This window comes from Simochromis diagramma, unplaced genomic scaffold, assembly GCF_900408965.1.
Source record: "Simochromis diagramma unplaced genomic scaffold, fSimDia1.1 OVJJ01000107.1, whole genome shotgun sequence".
NCBI lineage: Eukaryota > Metazoa > Chordata > Actinopteri > Cichliformes > Cichlidae > Simochromis > Simochromis diagramma.
This window is the reverse complement of record NW_024387209.1, coordinates 6,115,001-6,136,226: the sequence shown is the minus strand read 5'-3', so window position 1 is coordinate 6,136,226 and position 21,226 is coordinate 6,115,001. Positions and strand designations below refer to the sequence as shown.

At 40.8% G+C, this 21,226-nt stretch overlaps 1 protein-coding gene across 1 annotated transcript; it reads right to left on the bottom strand.

Moving 5' to 3' along the window:
• Positions 1–1,262: 1,262 nt before the first annotated feature.
• On the bottom strand, positions 1,263–16,400 carry desmb (desmin b). Its single transcript, XM_040051663.1, has 9 exons — positions 15,748–16,400; positions 11,839–11,899; positions 11,022–11,117; positions 7,213–7,374; positions 6,979–7,104; positions 6,667–6,887; positions 6,453–6,496; positions 5,996–6,081; positions 1,263–3,846 (listed from the first exon to the last, which is right to left on the bottom strand). Exons 1-9 carry the CDS (start codon positions 16,320–16,322, stop codon positions 3,805–3,807), a joined length of 1,413 nt encoding a protein of 470 aa, XP_039907597.1. The 5' UTR covers positions 16,323–16,400; the 3' UTR covers positions 1,263–3,804.
• Positions 16,401–21,226: the final 4,826 nt, after the last annotated feature.

Here is a 21,226-nt window from a genome sequence, read left to right as displayed (position 1 = left end):
ACAGCTTCTAGCACCCCAGAGGATCAGCTTCCGCTTTAATCCTCCAGGTGCCCCACACTTTGGGGGAGCATGGGAAAGGGAGATCCGGTCGGTTAAGTATGCCCTCTATGCCACAGTTGGTGCTCAGTCAGTTCCAGAAGAAGTGCTTTGCACTGTACTCATCAAAGTGGAAGGGATACTCAATAGTAAACCCCTGGGGTATGTGTCTTCCGATGCCAGAGATGCAGATCCAGTGACTCCCAATGTTGTTCTGATGGGGCGGCCGGATGGATCGCTACCTCAGATAGTATACCCAGAGAATGAACTTCTCAGTCACCGTCACTGGAAGCACTCCCAGGTTTTGGCTGACCATTTCTGGTCACGTTTCATCCGTCAGTACATTCCCAGTCTGCAGACTCTCCAGAAGTGGCAAACAATGGCAGCTGATTTGGCTGAGGACTCTGTGGTGATGATCGCTGATCCACAGCTTCCCAGGGCTCTCTGGCCTGTGGAGAGGGTGATTAAAACTCATCCTAGCCCTGATGGACGCATCAGGTCAGCTGACGTGAAGGTGAAGGAGAGAGTCTACGCTCGGCCAGTTGCCAGACTGGTTGTCCTCCCTGCGCTGCCCTCTGGGGAAGATGAGGACAGCTCTGCGTCGAACTCACCACAACCCTAGAACTTTGTTGCCTTATTGATGAGCAAATGTCTTACATACATTTGGGGGCGTTTGTATACAAGGCCCCAAAGTTCATAGAATAGTTTTATTGGTGACAATAAAGTGCCTCAAACGGAACCTCAAGCTCCCTCCTTCATTCATACTCTGGGACAATTTGGCCTTAAGTGGCGTTCTGGCCGACACACCGGGGTGACCGTAGTGCTCAAAGACTGAATCAGTGCCACAGCCGTGCCTATCTTTGATATCTCCACTACAATGGGTTTTAGTGTTTTATGTGACATAGGTTTTAATCCACTGTGGACTGGCTACACATGGGACAAATTAGCTGATAGGGACCACCTGCTGAGGCATGGGTGTGTCCAGAGGTGGCCTATCAGCTGTGTAAAGACCTTTTAAAAGCAGGCTAGCTGAGCACTGAAGGAGAGAGGCTGGAAGGTTGACGCTAGATGGCCAGCATGACACCCAGTCCTGACCTCATGGAATGGCAACAGTAGGAGGCAACGCGTGTGATTGGCAGCAGGGCAGAGGTTTACCTGCATTTGTGAGTAGGGTGTCTACTGTTATTTACTGGGTGCAGCTGGGTTGGGAGAGGGTCACCATGGCCATGAGCCAGGGCCACTTCTGGGAACATTGTTCTGGCCCCTATTTGTTATTTTACAGGACACCGACGCAAGGGGAGCTGTGGCGGTGGTCGCATGATGGATTCGGGTGCAGAACGCAAGCTGGGCTGGGATGTGATGGGCCAGTGGAAGGACAAGAAGATGGGAGGCTCTTCCTTGTCTGCCAAAGACGAGGCTGGCGTGGACTCTGCTCTAAAGAAGGAATTCCTGGCCTGCTGATGGACCCATAATGAACATGTGGCATAATTATAGCAGGGGTTTTTAGTGAATGTAGAAAATGATGTGCAAGACCACAAATTACTGGCAGTAAAGCTAGCCTTGGAGGACTGGCAGCCAGATAACCATTTATAATCTCGACAGATCATTATAATCTGACTGACTTAAGAATCACTAAAAGACTCAATGTTCAGCATGCTCAATGGTCTTTGTTTTTTGGTTGTTTCGGCTTTTCTATATCCTATCTCCCAGGTTCCAGAAACATAAAATGCTGCCAGTCCCCACCAGTTCTCCATCAATGCTGAACAATGGGAACCAGGAAACATCTTACCACCCTAATGCAAAATGGGCTCCTTGACCTGGGACCTAGAATAAACCATCTACCAAGCTCTTTGAGACGACCCGGAGCTCGGTGGGCCAATACCAGGTACTGAGACAGAGTCTAACTGAGTCTGTCATTAGCATTCAGCTGTTAAACTCAAATTGCCCCCATCTATGCATATCCACCCTACATTCCATGTTTCCCAGGTTCCCATGTTTCAAATCAGCAACAGTAATAAATATAGATTCTTATAGGCAATTTTATTCCTTGATTTTTCTTCTTTTGTTTGTTGATTTTCTTTTTTTAAATTTTACAAACATTCTGTTGTTTTATAAGCATTCATATATAAATCAGGACTCCTATTTGTACTTGTGGACTTTAAACTAGAGGCAGATGCGGGACTTCCATGTCCTGCATCTGCCTCATCAGGGACTCATTCTGGACTATAAAGTAGATTAAGCCTACATTTGAATTCTGTTTTTGTATTTATTCTTTACTTTCTCTCAGACCATTAAACACCATCAGGGCTACAGCTGAAATAACAAAAACTCCAACTGTCTGATGTAAATTTGAACATCCATTTAATGGGATACTCAATTATAATGATGTAATGATAAAACAATATTAATAAGTCTGTTAACTATTGGCATTTTTACTGGCCTACACTGTCCATACGTATTCACTGTTGGACGCTTTTGAAGTTGCAGGACTTGTGAAACTTGCCATATTTCAGCATGATGTGCAGCTTATAGAAGCCAAAGATTTCAGCCAATTCAGCTCCAATCAGATGACTAAAGATAATAAAATACACCATTTTATGCTTCAAGGTCATAGGTCAAAGGTCAGACATTAGCGTGTTGTTATGAAAGCAGGCTGACATCCTCACGTTGTTATAAAAACATCATAAATCATCAAATAGGTAGTATAGCCCTTGCCCTTTGGGGAGAATTGTGCTCCACTGTTTATTCTTTACTTGCTTTCAGCCTATTAAACATCACTTGGGCTACACACATCCAATAACCATTGTCTATTAAGCACATTCACAGACTGCTTTGTAATCCTACACATACAGTAAAGTTCAGTTCCTATTTCCTCCATTTCCACCTTTCAGTAAACACCAGATCAAGGTCAGAAACTCAAAGAGCAGGAAGCTTAAAATAATTCAATGTGACAGGTTTCTTAAGAAAACTAAATTTGCAATCATATAATATGAAACTGAAAAAAAGATAAAATATGAGTATCAGTGAAAAGAAAATGTTTCCTTAAAATGTAATCAAAACTATATTCATGAGGAGGGAGTTCAACGTTCACTTTCTACTTTTTGTTTTTCAGTTTCAGCTCTGATGGCTCCATGGGCCAGAATCTGTTATTTATTGGGCATCTGAAGTGATTTTACCCTTCAGAGCTGAATGTGTTGCAAAATTCTCCATCTGACCAACTCAGTTTGCTGCAGACTACAACTGATAGACGACTATTATTCTAATTAATATTCTTTTTGCTCATTTATTAGAGATTATAAAGTCTTAAACGGTCAGTAAACACAGAAATTTCCTGATTAAATTGAGATATTTCCTTTTTTCAGTTTTTGTATGTTAACCTACATTTAACCAAAGATAAATGAACCCTGATGAATTTCTGCTTTCAATACACATATCTCAGTAACTTTCCAAACGTTGATTCTGTTCATCTGGACGTAGCGTTTTGTGGTCACTTGGATGAGTGATGAAACGTTTCTCCCACAAAACGCTACGTCCAGATGAACAGAATCAACGTTTGGAGATTTACTTTCCTGGATGATTGAGAATGGATCAAGACATCTCAGTAACTTGCAAACAAACACAGGGCAGGCCGTAAAGACGAGTGTGTAAAGTCTTATTTCTTAGTTTTATTTCTTTTGCTTGTTTCTTTATTGTTTTCATGTGTCCGTCTCAGGCAGGGACACATGAGAGCTTTTTGTTTCTTCTTCTCTTCTTATGTCCTGCTGGTTGTTACATGATGTCTTGCTGGTGCTGCGTGGACTCGCTGACAACCTGAAGGAGAAAAACATGAGACAGAAACATAAAAGCCTTATCAGATGACTTCTCTGTCTGGATGAATGTAAGATATCTGGAAATGAGTGAACACTGTCCCAAATCCATACAAACTACAACAGTCGAGACAGAAAGATTACAGTCAGAGAGCCCAGGTGAACACAGAACAGATTAAGAAACACCAGCAGTCACTTCAGCAGTTAATTACTTACATTAAAGCAATCTTTATTTGTATGTAAAGTTTCTAAAATATTAGGTGTAAATAAGGTAATGGACTGTTTTCTGTCTAAATATGGGACAATTGCATTTGCTGGTGTGGCAAGTGTTTTCTGCAGCTCTGCTTCAGAGGAGTGGTGTGGCAGTGGGCAGTGCCAAAAGGCTGGCAGAGTAGCTGGGACTGATTGGTATGATCAGTCCTGGTATTTCAGTTGCCAACCTGTAATGTAGAGGGGAAGGCTGTGCCAGAAACAAGTCGGCTGAAAAGTTGCACAGAGCAATTTGGAAAAGTTGCAACTAATACTTACCCAGCTCTTTAACAGTGTGTTTGTGTTGGTCCGTCGTGTCACAGTGGTGTCGAAACCCAGATGCGCTAGGACAGATGTGCAACCAGTACAGCCAGTGGAAGTGCTGACAGCAATTCTGGCAGAGATGGCCATCATGCACCAAGAACAGGCGACTGTGCATCAAGATCAGCTCCAGTGGCTACAGAATTAGGCCGAGCGCCAGATGAGAGTGCACCTAGTCTCGGTCTGGCACCCCCCTGGCTCCTCTGTTGTCCCACACAGTCATGTCAAGCAAACCTTGACATGGCTGTATGACTGGCCAAAAACCACCCGGCAGTGCAGCCAGCAAACCCGCTGGATCAACCACAGCCAGTTGTGGAGAATTGGCCGGTCCCAGCCCCAAGGAGGAGGTTCCCCAGCTCCACTATAACTTTGCTGGTTATGGAGCAGCCACCACAACAGCCAGTCTCGCTGTCTCCCCACAGGTTCCAGCAACTAAGCTGCCCCCAACTCACAGGGAGCCGTGCAAATGCTGAGGCAGGTATGTTGGAGGTGTGGGCGGCCAGGACACTGACATTAGGAATGCCCACTGACGGATGTGGGGTAGCTGTTCCATGTTGCTGGCCCTCCAACACCTTCCCCAGGTCCAAGAGGGACATGCAGTGTCAAGGTGCCAGTGGATATACGCCAGGCTCTGGTGGACTCGGGCTATAGGGTGAGTCTGGGCTGCAGGGTGAGTCTGGGCTGCACGCAGACCCTGGTCCTCCAAACCCTGGTACGGCACGGGGCGTTGGTGGAGGTTAGATGTGTGCATGAGGACATACACAAATATCCCATAGTGCCGCTCCAAATTAAATACAAGGGCAAAACAGATGGTGTAAAGGCTGCAGTTAGCTTGCACCTGAGGCATCCCTAAATTCTGGGTACAGATTTGCTGGTGTTCAATAACCTGTTGGGGCAATGTGTGGGGATACACTCACAACCTTTAGCAAGGGGGATGTTTGTGCTGTGCTTAGCGGAGACCTTTAGTTTATTCAACTCTGACTCTAGGGAGGAGGAGGAGGCCATCTAATGAGGTCTTGCTGCCTCCAGCGATTCACTCCACAGGATATTTCCCACTAGAGGAATCTCATGACTAAACTCTGTGCAACCTCAGCTTCTGATCAAGTGATAAAAATTGATGGTCACATGTTTGCCCTGACACAGCACTGACCTACCTGTATTTCGTACTGATTAAAGATAGGCTTCATAGAGCGAGTCATAACACTGGCACCTCCAGGCCCTGTTTCAGATCATCTCCCGAGTCGGCATCCCAAAAGAGATACTGACCGCCGGTTCATGACCGGCTTTGTGGAGCTGACCAGCCATGTAACTAATCTCACTCAAAAGTGTGCCCCAGATCTGGTCCATTGGACAGAGCAGTGCCAGGCAGCATTTGTGCAGTTGAATAAAGCTCTACCGGTCTTTGATAAGATAAAATGTGATTTATAGAACTTAAATACATTTTTCATGAATTTCTTGAATAAGGTGCTGGGGTGGATCACATCAAAAGAAAAGCAAACAAACAAAAGAAAAAAAATCCTTATGAAGGGAACTTAAAAACTCACAAGGCTAATGAATGCAGTTTTATATCTTAGCAGTTTTACCTCTCCATCGCGGGTCTCTATGGTCTTGATGAGGACAGTCTTCTTTGAATGCATCTCAGAGGAGCGCTGCTGCTCAGGGCTGGTCTCTGATTAACAAAGGTCGGAATACATTTAATTTTTATTTAATATGTAAAATGTGTTATGTTATTTTGAAAAATCAATGAAAACTTTATGTGGATGCCTCTTGGACCTATGAAATACAAATTAAATACAACCCCAGTGTTATGGGGTTGTATTTAATTTGTAGGTTAATTGATTTAGAAATCAATTAATTAATTAACATCCATTTTCTTAATTAAGTAAAATTTTAATCTTACACAGTTTTAATGTGGTAAAAAAAATTATTGAAATGTATAACAAACAGTAAATCAGGCTCCATCTGAACAGACTGTGGAATCAAACAGAATAAGGCATGCCCCCTGGTGGTATGTTTAGGTAACTGCAGCTGTGTGTGCACCTCGGAAACTCAGCGTGGAGTAGGTTTGCACAGGCAAGGCAATCCTGCAATGGGAGAAGGGAAAGTGTAGAAAATATCATTTTAAATGTTATTTTATGTGTATCTGGATAAAATATTGACATTCTGAGGCAGTTTTCTTTTCCAAATCTTTATTGTAAAGGCAGCACACTAAAACAAAACAATTTTGGCCTGGTTGGATAGTTTGATAAATTACCTGCTCTCCTCTCCTTCCAGCAGCTTCCTGTAGGTGGCGATCTCCACATCCAGCGCCATCTTGACATTGAGTAGGTCCTGGTACTCACGGAGGTGGCGCGCCATCTCGTCCTTCATGTTGGCGATCTCCGCCTCCAGGCGGGCAATGCTATCCTGGTAGTTGCCGGCCTCTCGTCCATGACGGTCCTCCATGTCCCGCATCTGCCTCATCAGGGACTCATTCTGGATTAATCAGAGAGGAGAGTCTGAAATCAAACCGAGCTCAGAGAAGATTACGTTTAAATAAAAACCAAAGAAGGTTTATGAGACCTACGGTGCCTTTGAGGGAGTCGATCTCACAGGTGTAGGCCTGGATCTGGTGTCTGAACTCCATGGTCTCCTGACGGGCCTGCTTCAGAGCCTCGTTGTTCTTACTTACCGCCTGGTTCAGATCAGACACCTGCAGGGTCAAAGGTTAAATAGATTTCACAATTTATTTTAAATCCCCAACTCTTGGATGTCAGAATTGATCTCTAAGTGTCGTTAATACAGACAACATCCCTCTGACCTTGGACTTGTACCACTCCTCAGCCTCTGCGATGTTCTTGGCAGCAATGCCCTCATACTGAGCCCTGATGTCTCGTAGTGCTGCCGTCAGGTCCGGCTTGGACATGTCCATCTGGATCTGGACTTGAGTCTCCTGCATCTGGGCCTGCAGCTCACGGATCTCCTGTGGGAGGAGGAGAAACGTAAGGTTGACTGGCCCGTTATAGAACTGAGATTTGTCTATGCAGACTGGATTCACTGTCTGGGTACGTCACTCAGGGACTAGCTAGTTGCAGCCATCACAACCATGAAACCACTGGTTGTGTAACATGAAAGTCCTAGTAATGACCTTCTAACATCCTAAAAATAAACTATAATTATGATCTGAGGCAACTCTCCGTTCTTCTAAGTGAACTGAACTGCAACAATAAATTTCTGCTCTTGCTCTTGACAAAGGCGGTCGCACTTTTCTCCTCTCCTCCTCCTCTCCCTTAGCTTCCCTGCTTAGCCTCTTATGTCCTTGTCTAGTCTCGTGTTTTTTGTATTACTTTTCCCTGGAACATTCTCTCACAGTCTGTTCTCTAAAACCTAAAAGAGGAATTATGGATTGGATCAACTGGTCCCTAAATGCAATTGACACCCCTTTCTCAACGAGAAGTTTGGGCTTGGTTGAGCCTGAGTGCTGAAGATATCTACCTATTTGGAACCATGGTAACAGGGTTCTGGCGGATCAGAGCTGGCTTGGACCTGACTTATCGAAGAATTAAGAAAGCGGAACCGGCTGTTCAAACCCCCACAAGGCTGCCCGCTGGGATTGGAACGATGGGAGAGGCGTGAGTTTCTCAAAATGGGCTCATAAGATCTTGGAAAGGCTATGGCTGCTGTGAATACTCAGAATAAGATCTCTGACTGCAGACTGGATACATCTCGGAAGGGCTAGCTCGGAATGACATCTCTGGGCGTAAATTGGATGACATCTCGGGGAGGCACACTGCCGTGAGTTCTCAGAAATCGGCTCCTTGAGCACAAGAAATGACAACATCACAGAACGCAAGTATGGCGAAGCTTGCGGCTCTCCAACGGGAGATTGAGAGACCAGTGTTGGACTGTAAAACTGCTTTGAAATTCATATGAGCTGTTCGCACTAAAGTAAAAACCACCATCACTTATGCGGATACCCCTTTGGTGCCAGCTGCGGTCTCAAGGCTGGAGCCAAACAACAACACCCTGATAACGACTGTGTTGAGTCTGTTCCTTCCCATTCCATGCAAGGCCACCTGGGTTGGCTGGAAGACTGTTTACTTAGCCTGGCAGGGCGAAGGACACTGTCTCAGCTGAACTCTGGACACGCACACACATACATATACACTGATATGCACACACTCATCCCCCCTCCCTTTCCAAACGCCTTCGACGCTTATTCCCTTCTGATGCTGATGGTGGATCAAGGAGACCAGCGCACAGGCTGCAGGCCCGGATGTACTGTCTAATTCGACTGTCTCTCACCCTTTACTGGGGCGATCGTGGCTCAAGAGTTGGGAGTTCGCCTTGTAATCGGAAGGTTGCCGGTTCGAGCCCCGGCTTGGACAGTCTTGGTCGTTGTGTCCTTGGGCAAGACACTTCACCCGTTGCCTACTGGTGGTGGTCAGAGGGCCCGGTGGCGCCAGTGTCCGGCAGCCTCGCCTCTGTCAGTGCGCCCCAGGGTGGCTGTGGCTACAATGTAGCTTGCCATCACCAGTGTTTGAATGTGTGTGTGACTGGTTGTGTAAAGCGCTTTGGGGTCCTTAGGGACTAGTAAAGCGCTATACAAATGCAGGCCATTTACCCACCCCTGTTGCTTGTCATGTGTTTCTTTGGTGTATTAAGAGTTTTTTCATGTGCTATGTGCAGAAGTGTTTTTTTTCTGTTCTCAAACTGATCTCCCTGTTGGAGCTCAGTCTGGGGGAAGTTATTTTTTTTCTCCTTATCTTTCCTCATGTGGTGCATTTTCCATTGTTATACCTCTCTGACCTGTCTTCCCCATGTGATGTTTTGTGTAATGTATGTATGGTCGGAGGGTAAGATGGCGCCGCCATTGCGTGCAATAGGTCGGCAGCCTTATGAAATTTCCCCTTGTGGGACTAATAAAGGTATATCAATCAATCAATCAATCAATACATTTTGTTGGTGCAGTGGGTAGAAATGATGCCTCACGGAAGGAAAGTCCATGATTTCCAGTCTGGGGTCTTTGTGCATGGAGTTTGTATGTTCTCCCCGTGTCTGTGTGGGTTCTAGATCTGAGTGTAAATGGTTGCCTGGGCTCTCTGTGTGAGCTCTATGACAAATTAGTCATCTGTGCTAGGTGTACCAGTGCCCTGGCCCTATGACAGCTGGGATAGGCCTTAAACATCACCAGTTAAATTGAAGAAAATGAATGGATGGCTATCCAGTTATAGAGCATAACAAACCTTACGTAGTTTTAAACATCACTATCTCTCATTGTTGTTTAGGACACAAACCCAGTCTGGCTTAATACAGAAAAAATCCATTGAAGTCTAACTGTAGTAACCACGATTAAATTACATTCAACCAAAATCATCAACTTTACCAAACATTACTGAAAGTCTCTGGTCTGGAGGGCCAGTACTTTATACACCCACCATCAACCCCAAATTCCTTCTGCAGTTCATAAATATGATTAATGAGGACCTGATGTTTGACAGTAAGCCTTGGCAGTGAACGACCAGAAAAGTTGGCATCTCCCAGAAGCTAAAATGAAGCAGATGGTGAACTATTAGCAATGCTATAAAATAAATTAAATAAAATACCAATACAAAAACAAAACAAACAAAACACAAGGAACAAACATCTGAGTAAGTGAGCACAGAGCTTCAAACCTGCTAAGTATTACAACATGAAGGAGATAAACAACAGAAACAAGACTAATAATAATGAAGATAAAAAGAATAAAAGAACAACAATAATAACTAGAACAAGAATGAGGAAGAAAAATAATTACCACAAGAAAACCAGGAAGAACAAGGAAAAGAACAGTAATAAAAACAAGTGGTACAAGGAGATAATAAGAGTATGAAATTAAAGAATCCAAGTTAAAGACGCTTTAAGAAGTTATTAGGATTTTCTTCCTCTTTCTTTATACAGTGTTGCAACTTAATTTGCAGATGTGAAGTAAAAAAAGATTCACCGTCATCAGACCTTCTGAGGTTTTTTTCCTCCCTTTATCTAAAAAGTGACTTAATTTTAGTCCAAACTGTTTATAACACTTTAATCCACTCTGAGTAACCCTAGGCCATGTCGAGCACACTAGTTTTTGGCATCATGTAGTAATCGCTCCAGGCTGGAGACAGAACGAAGCCCATGCTGATCAGAGACAAGGATTTGTCCGCCGGTTGGTACACAGAGTAATTTTAGCCTTACATCTGCTGTGGGAGATTTCAGAGCTCTACTGCCACGCTGCCCGGGCCTGCTGCCAACAATGCAATTCTGTGTGTGTTTGAAAGTGAAAACTCCCCAAACCCTCTCGTTTGTCATCTCGCACACACAGAGACAGATGTTCTAACAGATGCTAAGACAGACCGAGAGCATTGTCACACAGCTCAACACACATTCTTAATCCTGTGAAGCTTGTTTGTGCCTCACTGACAGATTTATTTTAAAGCAACAATTTGTGACACCTTTCCTCCCTAAAGTCCTCTATAATCTACTTATTACTAAATGAAGAACCTACGCTGATGGCAGCAGTGTAATAAAACACTTATGAATGCATTTTAAACCCTGATAAAGGAGCTGGGATCAGCGACTGGTAAAGATGGAAGAGGGTGAAGAACAAACCTCTTCATGGATCTTCTTCAAGAAAGCGATTTCCTCCTGCAGCGTCTCGATGCGTCTCTCCAGGTCCAGACGGGCCAGAGTGGCAGCGTCCACATCCTGCAACATTAAAAATGTTCATTTTATGTAAAAATTAGATAATCATGGAATAATTATCGACATATTTTCCATTGAATCAAAGTGTATAATGATAAAAAAAAAAATGCATATATTACAAACTTCCATTAAGTTTGCCACACCAGCAGGCTAATTATTGTGAAACATGGCAAACATATGGCCCATGGGCCAAAATGCAGACCAACTAATCCAGTCCACTTGATGGTTTTGAAAATGTTAGAAGTACAAAGAAAGAGGGAATAATTTTTTTAAACTTTTAACAGTATTTTCCCTTTTAAAATGTTGTAACCCAGATTTATAGCCTTCTTACATCCATAGTCTGCCATAGTACACCAAAAAGTAACAGAAAAAACGAAGATATATTTTATTTATCACATTCATATTATTATATTAATATTATTATCATAATTAAATTATTTTGTTATGTTTATAGTTATTTTTTTTATGTTTTTGCTTCTATGATCTTCAGCATTCTTCTTCTATCTTCTAGTATCCTCCTCCTCCTGTGTGTCCTCCTTCACTACATCCATGACTCTTCACTGTGAACTTGTCTTTTCCTCCTGCCTGGCAGCTCTATCTTCAACATCCTTTGTCCAATAACAAATATCCACTATCCCTCTTCTGCATGTCTGAACCATCTCAGCCTTTCCCCTCTAACACTGTATTTATTGGGGAAAGTACAGGAAATGAGAGTGGGACATACCGCTCTGAAAGCAGCCAGGTTGTTTTCTGCTTCTTCTTTTTGAAGAATCTCTTCCTGGAGTCTGCAGGACAGTGAGACACAAAGCATGGTTTCAGACAGAGAGCCATTAATGAGCAGCTGGATTAATGATTGGTTTGAACACACTGTAGAAGCTGCTGTCCACACACCAGGGAGCTCTGCAGAAAGACGTTAAAGCTGAATTAGGCTAATAAGTTCAAAGATGCATAATTTCATAGCCTGTATATAAAAGATGGATGTTGCCAGTGTGCTCTCACCCATTGGTTAGTGACGCCTCAGGTTTAGCATTTTCATTTTGGTGTTTTTAAACCAGACGTGACTGCACACAAGGTGCACATCCTTCTTTATCATCCTTTCTAACCTTAAATGGTCTGAAAAATGTAGAAAATAAACATTATATTATAATGAATAAGATTTGAAACTAACATCCAGAGGTGACGCCCCCTGCTGGCAATTAGAAACAATGCAGGTTTAGCACAATTCCACATTGGCTTCAGACTTGGAAGTCCATTACTTAACAGTCTGAGCTTAAAAGGACACTTTTCCAAAATAAAAGATGAAAGTGCATCCTTTAACTTGAACTTGTTCACTTTTTATACCCTGTAAAGGTCACTGATCGGTTAAAGACTCCCCTTGTGGAATAGATTTTCTAAAGCCTGAGGAGGTTAGGAGGCTTGTTTGATCTTTGACTCTTGAAATACAAAATGCTTAAAGGTTATCATGGCAACTTTTTTTGTCCAGTAAAGTCAAAACACACACTGCCTACCACATTTAATTATTTAAGGTGTCAGAAGAGCGCCTTTAAGTCTCAACCTCAAGGAAAGAAATGAACTTTTGCTTGTTAAAAACGTAAACTGCAGACAGAGAAAGGACAGATCCTTCAGATATGTGTGAGCTTGTTCCTCTCCTTTTATAGAAGAGAGCCATGTAAACACAGTGTGTGATTAGCACTAACTTTGGTCAGTCTAAAGTAGTAACACACACACTGACACACACATGCCTATTAATCACATCAAATCTGTCACCAATACTTTTTGGAGTCAGAGAAAAATGATGCTCAGCTCTGAGATTAACAGCAGTTTATGTCACATTTTGAATGGACTGATTGAAGAATTTTATGCTCAGGAGCACTTCATCATTATGTCAGGCCTAAAGTTAAATCATGGCACACAAGTATATTTATCGATGCAGACTGGTTTGAGCTTTGCAAAATGCCTCTATAATCATCACCTATTTAAATATTCGCTTTGGAGTTTTCAGGGGACCACACTTCTCTCATTTCTCATATCAGGACTAGAAGATCTGAATATCTGCTTTGATGTTTTCATCATCTCTGCAGGTGTAAAATGAATAGCAAGACTTGTCATGCTGTAAATAACAATGCAGTAATAATATTAATAAATAATATTATTAAATAAAGAGCTACGTGGGAAAAAAAATACAATTTCTATCATTTAACTCAAATTGAATTTGTCAGAAGCGTGGTAACAGAGCTTACAATATAAAATTATTTTATAATAACCATATTTATTGATGAAGTTACATTTTATATTTTCATATAAACTTTATAATGCTGTATAAATTAAACAAAATTATAAAATATATAAAAATGAACTACAATGAGATATTAAAACTAACATAATTTCCCAGCTTTGTCTTTCATTCAATTACTAAATTAAATTTTCTTTTCCAGTTATTAATAACACAGCTTTTTTATTCAAATAATGGAGTTGTATCTAATTTAACACCAGACAATAGTTAGTTGTTGCCACTATAAGCTAACTGTCCTAATACAGAAACTAAGGTACATATTTAAACTTATCTTATTAAACACACAGTAATTAATCCTGTTCATAAGTTCAATATTCGTTGATATATTAGAAAATGTTTTTTTATATTCCATAAATATTCCAGTTAAATCTAATCATAATAAAGAAGAAAGTAATAAAGGATGCTTAATTTGGAAATTATTAATTACTACTGTAATTAGCATACGAGTTCAAAGGTATTCAAACAGACGCATTAATCAACAGTTTAATATTTCTTTTTATATTTTAGGAAGTTAATGTATTATATTAAATAAAAAACCAACCAAACCAAATCAACTATAATGGAGCAAAAAGTAACAGGAAGTTTAGCTCAGTAGGGGTAGCTCAGTAGGTAGAGTGGTGGCCCCATGATCGGACGGTCAGGGGTTTGAATCCACTGAACGGCTACCCTGAGGTACCCCTGTGCAAGGTGCCGTTCTTACACACTGCTCCCCGGTGCACCTGCTTAGTGACTGCCCACTGCTTCACTGAGTGAGTGGGTCAAATGCAGAGAGAGTAATTTCCCCACAGGGATCAATAAAGTATACATTTTTATTACTTTTATTATTATTATTATTACTAGCGGTTAAGCTCAATATTAAATTTCTTTAAGTCAATACTAATTTATTAACCTAGGTCATTATTTCTATATTAGTTTAAAAAAATAAAGTAATTTGTTATATTACAACAAATATTGAATCTAATCATAACAGAGAATTACTATCTACATAATATTTATATAGATAGTAATTATTGCTGTTTAGCCTAGTTAGCGTAGCCAAGTAAAGTAGCAGTAACTACCAAATAACTTGCTTATGAAAATCACATGACTTAATGTTATTAAGCTATGCATTTAATTAGATAAAGATTGATTAATTATGTGGTCACTAATCTTGCTCTTTAGTTCAGATGAGGGAAAAACTCATTTGGCAGCTTGTTTCTCGGTAGCTTGCACCCTACACCATTTAAGAGTCCATTGTAATAGTCAGATAGCTTTTTAGCTTTTGTGCCAAGGTTAGTAAAAATAACATTTCCCTGATATTCCGATGTTTTGTATAACCCTTTAATATCAGAGATTTTTTACCACAGCATAAACATGTTGTTAGCAGGATTACATAGATTATTTATACTTTTTAGATGACCTAATAAAATACTTTGGTTTATTTTTGCTGATTGTAATATTTTAGCAGCATTATTATTGTTAAGCTTCAGTCAAATATATGTTTTACTTTGATTTATCTGATTATACGCCCCTCTACATTCTAACATCCTTATACCCAAAATACCCCCTGGAAGACACTCATCCTCATGACTCACCTGTAATCTTCTTCCTGTGATGATGTATAAATGATCTTGTTATATTTTGATTTAAACAGCTTTGCATTTATACAAAATATGTTTAAAATATATTTAAAGTATTTAGGAAATATCTTGAAAATAGCAAACGTATAATCAAGTAATCTGTTGTAAAGAGCACAATCTGTGAAACCAATAAGATGCACAGAGGAACCAGGGTTTAAAAATACTTCCTGTAACTGCAACAAACAGCAGATCATCTCCCACACGGCTGGTTAAATCTAGCACGCACAAGCCTATGTATCACCTCATTCCTCCATTCATTATTCCACTCCACACACTTCTTTTCATTTTGCGTCACAATTTTTCACTACTGCTTGTTGAGCAGTTGGCAAGTGTTCACAGAAAAGTGCAATAAAATACAAAAACCTGCAGAGTTTTTGTCACATTTTAGTTCCAGATACACCACACAGTGGGTAAATGCTCCAGGTTGTTGCTTAAATTGTGGTAATATCAATATTTCTGTAACTGTTAAGTGTATGGGACAAGTAATATTGTGTACTTGTGTATATATATAATATTGTGTTTTTAAGAAATATTTTCAGTTTACTTATTTTAAAATTATTTTTAAAATTGTTTATTTGTTCTAAGACTCACTATAAGTCTATAAAGATTTTTACTTTAAAATTAAGTAAAGCTCTTTTTTGTCATAATATATAAAGGTCATGTCAGAATAAACAAGAATAAACAAGCTAGTAAGACGCATGACTCTTCTTGCTCCTCCCACCTGATTTTGAGTTTATCCAGGTCATCGAGCAGGTTGTCCCGCTCCACCTCTATGCGTGACCTCTGATTGGTCAGGATCTCCACCTGCCTCCTAAGCTCGCTCATCTCCTCCTCGTACAGGTCGGCAATGCGCGTGGGCTCACGGCCTCGCAGGCGCTCCACCTCCACCACTAGCGCCTGGTTCTGCTGCTCCAAGAAGCGGACCTTCTCAATGTAGCTGGCAAAACGATCATTCAGGTGCTGCAGCTCGGCCTTCTCATTGGTCCGTGTGGTGAGAAACTCCTGGTTGAGGGCGTCCGCCAGGCTAAAGTCCAGCGTCTCGCCCATGCCAGCATAAGAGCGCCCAACGGATGCCCGGGAGGTTGTCACCGGCCTGCCATAGTAGCTTGAGGAGACCCGGTAAGCTGGTGTGGCGCTGGTACGGGTCACCTCATAGACCCTGGAGGTGACATGACCCCCGCCACTGCCGCTGTGGCCCAGCAGGGATCGGTTGAGTGATGGTGAGGCGTAGGTGCCATGACCGAAGGTGCGGCGGTACGATGAGGCGGTCTGACCGGAGGAGCTGTAGGAGGCCATGTTGGAGGACACAGAGAGCCTGGCGAGAGCTGCAGCAGAGAGGAGCACTAAAGAAGAACCTGCAGCCCTCAACTATTTGTAGTTACCTCCTTCCTCAATTTTCCCCCCTCCTTCCTGGGAACTGCCCTCCCTCTGTCTCTGTCTTTCTCCTTTAGCCCTTCTTGTTACATTCTTTTTCTTTCTTCTCTCCTTTCCTGCCTTCATTTCTTCTCCAGCTACCTTTTCCCCCTTGCCTTCTCTCCTTTCTCTTCACTTTCTTCTGCTTTTGCAGGCATTCATATTCTATGCAGCCACCATTTTTCCCCCCTTAAGACAGGATGTATAAAGAAAAAGGCAAAACAACCATAATTATGATCAAAGGAAGGAACAGACATGCTTAACACACTGCATTTGTTGTCACTAAGTGATTTAAGGCAACTATTGTTGTGATTTGGCACTATATAAATTAATTAAAATTGAATTAAACTGAATTAAAAACAACCATTGTCCAAGCTGTTACTTGAGTTGCTGACATAAGGTTTTTTTCCAATTTGTTTATAACATATAGATATTTTTATTGCCTTTGAGTGGTCATGTGAGTATTCATCAGTATTTTAAGCAAATGATTACAAAACATGTTTAACGAGCGGAAGTCCCACAGTTGCCTTAAAACATATGAATTTTAAAGCCACAAATTCAGTGTAGTGTGAGGTTGGGGTGGGTGGATAGGTCAACAAAATACTGGACATAAACAAAATAGACCTGTTTCATTTTTTTAAACCAGTCAACCAACAATGTGTAGCATTTCCATATCTAAGTGTACGAAAAGGGTCTGCAATCAGTACGGACATCCATGTGTTTGGCACATCTGTAATAGTTAAAACAAGAAGAAGAAGTCATGCAGCAGGCTATGGCAGCTTTTTTTCTCCCACTGAATAAAAGCTTTTTGCCATTTCAAAGTCAAAAATTCAGGTTACGCTTGCAAAATATTAAGTTAAGGGTAAAATCAGGATTAATTCAATCACCCTGCTGGATACACTTGATCGACAGATATTAGTTTGTAGTGGCTGGTGGATGTAACTTTTAGACTTCCTAATTATTTGTCACTCAACTGAGAGAAAGGCACTTAAATGTTCATACTAAATTACCTAAGTTAAACTAGGCTGACCTAGCTCTTGGTTAGGTTTAGGTAAGATTACTGGGTTAGAGACAGCTAACATACAGGTCACTACATCTAGGGTTAGTGTTATACTAACTCAAAATTGTGAGAAAATAGTTTGAAATTGACCCAAAATTTAAAACTTCAAGTTTTTAAAGTTGATGAGTTTTGCTCTGGAGCCAGCTTCCATATCAGGACCTGCTGCTGAGTGGGGGCAGTAATGTTTATTTTCCCCCAATACACGTGTTGCATTTATTAGTCAAACAAAAATAGAGGCACAATCAAGAGCAAAATAGTCCAAATTTCCTTGATTCCTGTTGAATGATCAATGTGGCTGTTCTCCCAGGTGTTACAATAAAGTTTATTGACAAGAGGATTTAAGGTTTAGCTTAGTTAGAACTTAGCTGGAAGCTAGGTAGCTAGCTGATATACATCCATAGATGATAAAACATGTTCTGAAAAAGGAAATACAGCAGTGCTATAACTTTGATGTAAGTAAAGACAGAAAACTAAATAGAAGTAATATTTGGTAGGTAGTGAATTTGGACTAACATATAATGGTCTGCTAGCCAAAGAGCTATGGTTAAGCTAATGTAAACACATTAGCTCAAAGAAGATAGAAAATTAGGGTTGAGCTATTCTTAATAAAAGTTAATGTTGACAGTTCTTGATGGGCAGAGACAAACACTATCACAATATTGCTGAATGAGACTTTGAAAGTCCAAGCTTCAGTCAAGAGAAAATTCGAGACGATTCATCCACCACAAGCAGTCTGCACTTCCTTCTTAATATGGTGGGGTACACTGACTAGCCAAATTCGAGATGGCCTCAAAACTTTTTGCATGCAGAACATGGAGTAAAATAATTTTGAGGCTCTCCGTATCTTGTTCCCCATGACTCTTTTTATGGTTGTTTGAGTCTTTTTGTAGTAGTTCTGCATGCTTTTGAGGTTATTTTTAATCTTTTTGTGAGTATTTAGGCTGATATTTGGGGGGTGTTTATTTCCTACTTTTGCTCAGCAATGTTTTATTTTCAATATAGACAACAATTATAGTCTATACCTACAGTTTGTGCCTACACCAATCCTTGCAGATCCATGAAAACTAGAACCGATCCTTTACAAAAAGGATAAACTTCCAAGGAAGACCTGTCGAGGTTCATGCGAACATCGTCTTTCCCTGCCGCTGTGATCTCACATCATAACAATGCGAGGATGCAAGGCAACTTTCAAGACTTAGCCTCGTCCTCACATGGTGAGGTGGCCCAGGTTGTTAATGACAGCATTCGAGGGGGAAGAGCTCTGACTAACCTGCCTTAAAAAGGAAAACTATCCCGTCCCAAGAGTCTGAGACACAGAGTGCAGCAGTACATACCAGAGCAAAGAAATACCACATTCACAAACAATATGTGCCATTAATGCTGATAACATTACATGTGAGTGTGAAGGGGATTTAAAGGGAGGTTTCCCTCTGCCAGCATTTAAAGTGGCAGACCTGGAGCCGTGTCAAACTTTAAAGGAATTACTAACACAAAAACATACCGAGCCAGATATTCATACTACAGTGCTACTGTAGTATGAACCTTTGATCTGTCCAACAATTTAATTTCATCTACTTTAGATAAGAGTTTATAAATTGCTGTTTTATATGTCTCGCTTTTGTTTTTATGTGATATATTCAGTTGTATTTATAGTGAACCCTGGCTGGTTGTCTCCCTCTTTATGATGATGGTAGAAAGTGTGAACAGTAAGCAAAACAATGGAAATAAGTCTGCATTTCCACCCTAAGTACTTTAAGCTTTAGGTTCCAGGAGCTTTTTCTCAAGAAACTAAAAGGTTTCTTCAACATTAATCAGTCGTGACTTTCTTAAATCCCACGGTAATAAAGGCCACACAGACGAGTCTCTCACAGACACTTTGACTCAGACAGGTTTTAATAATGAGATTAAAAAGGCTGCAGTTCATTCAGGTGTTTCTGCTGAAGGGCCATGCAGGGCTTTCTGTGACACCTCATTAATGGGATTATGTACAACTGCACTAATCTCTCAGTGAAAACTCACACCTCATCAATGTTTAAAAAGGTTTCTGTGGACTGATCCTAAGCTGGATAACGCTAAATCTTTCCAAATCTAAAGCCTAAACAAAAAGGTAGAATATTTAGCTTTGTGGTGATGAAATGCTGACATTTTTTTAAAATAGTGTTTAGATGTAGTTGCAAAGCAGACATTACAAGTGTGAAATGTGATGCTGGTTTAATCCACTCAAGCTTCTTTTGCTGTCTTCGTAAGAAGAGAGTTTAACATGAGTATTTGGGTTATCTGACAAAATTCTTTTTCTTTTTTAATAGAAGTCTTATTTATTGATATCTGTTTTCTGTGTCATTGTAGGATTTCCCTGTGTTCCCTGGTGTATCTTTGTATAATTTAGTCTCAAAATGTCAAATTCATGTCGGCAGGTGCAAAATAAAATCACGATTATCACATCTGGTCCTCGGTCATTGACCCAATGTCTTGAGCTTATGGGCTTTCTAGTTTCAGTTCCATTTGTTTGTTTGTTTGTCTGTTTGTTAGCAGTCAAGTGTTTTTAAGGTATCAGCTTAAGGGTTTTAGTATAACCCTTGCCCTTCAGGTGGAGGTGCGCACTCTGGGTGTTCTTGTTTTAGATATTATCTGGTTATTCTTTCTGTTTGTTGCATCATGGTTTGCTTTTCCTTTGATCCTGGTTATAGTTTTGGTTTGTTGTTCTTTTTGTATTTTACTGTTTAGTAGTTTTTTCAGGAATGACATTTCCTCCCCTGTCACCAAACACTTATGCAGAAGTCTAATAACCATATGAACTTTGATTAGGAAAGGTTCTGTCATCCCGTCAGATAATTAAGCTAATCAGACGTCAATGTAGAAACAGTTAACACATTCATTTCTGACCAGGCTAACAGGAAGAAACACATTTCTCAGATGTGCTTTTATTAATCATTTTAATGATTATTCTTGTAGACTTTTATTATTATGTCTATTGTGGCTGTATGAAATGAGTCAAATTCATAGTCTTTTGTAGACTCAGCTAGCACAAGTTACCACCAGCTTTTGGGGGGGGGGAAATGATTTTTTTCCATTTATATTTTTTAAGTTTTCTTTCAAGCCTGTAAATAAATCAATTTAGATTATTTCAGTCCACTGAATTGCCATGAAAATAGACTTAATCCTCATCCTTCCACCTGACATTTAACCTCCTGTAGCTGAATGTTGGGTCTTTTATGGCCAGCACAACCCTCCATGCTCTGGTGTGGACGGTGCAGATGCTAACAGACCTAACAAACCTATCTAGGTCAGTAAGGTTGTGGAAATGGAGCTTGACTCCTTAATACAGGTGTAAGAAACACTGATAAGCCTTCACACCCTCTCAATGAGGTGCTGGACAGTTTAGCAAAAGAGTCTTTACACCATGATGCACTACAGGAAATCTTTCCTACCTGTGGCCATCAAACTACACAACACCACCTGGACGTGCTACATCTTGTTTTTATGGTTCATGGCATTGCTCACCTTTGGAGTATTTATTTTAATATACTGCACCTTGACTTGCACCTGGAAATGTATCCCTCTAGTAGGTCATTAGTGTCCTCTCCAAGAGCAAAACTGTAAACTAAAGGCAATGAAGCCTTCATTTATTCAGGTCCACTAGCATGTCTAGTTATTATCATTATTGTTATAAAGTGATTGCAATTAAGGCCTGATGCTCATACCAAGAAATTATTCCAACAACAAATCC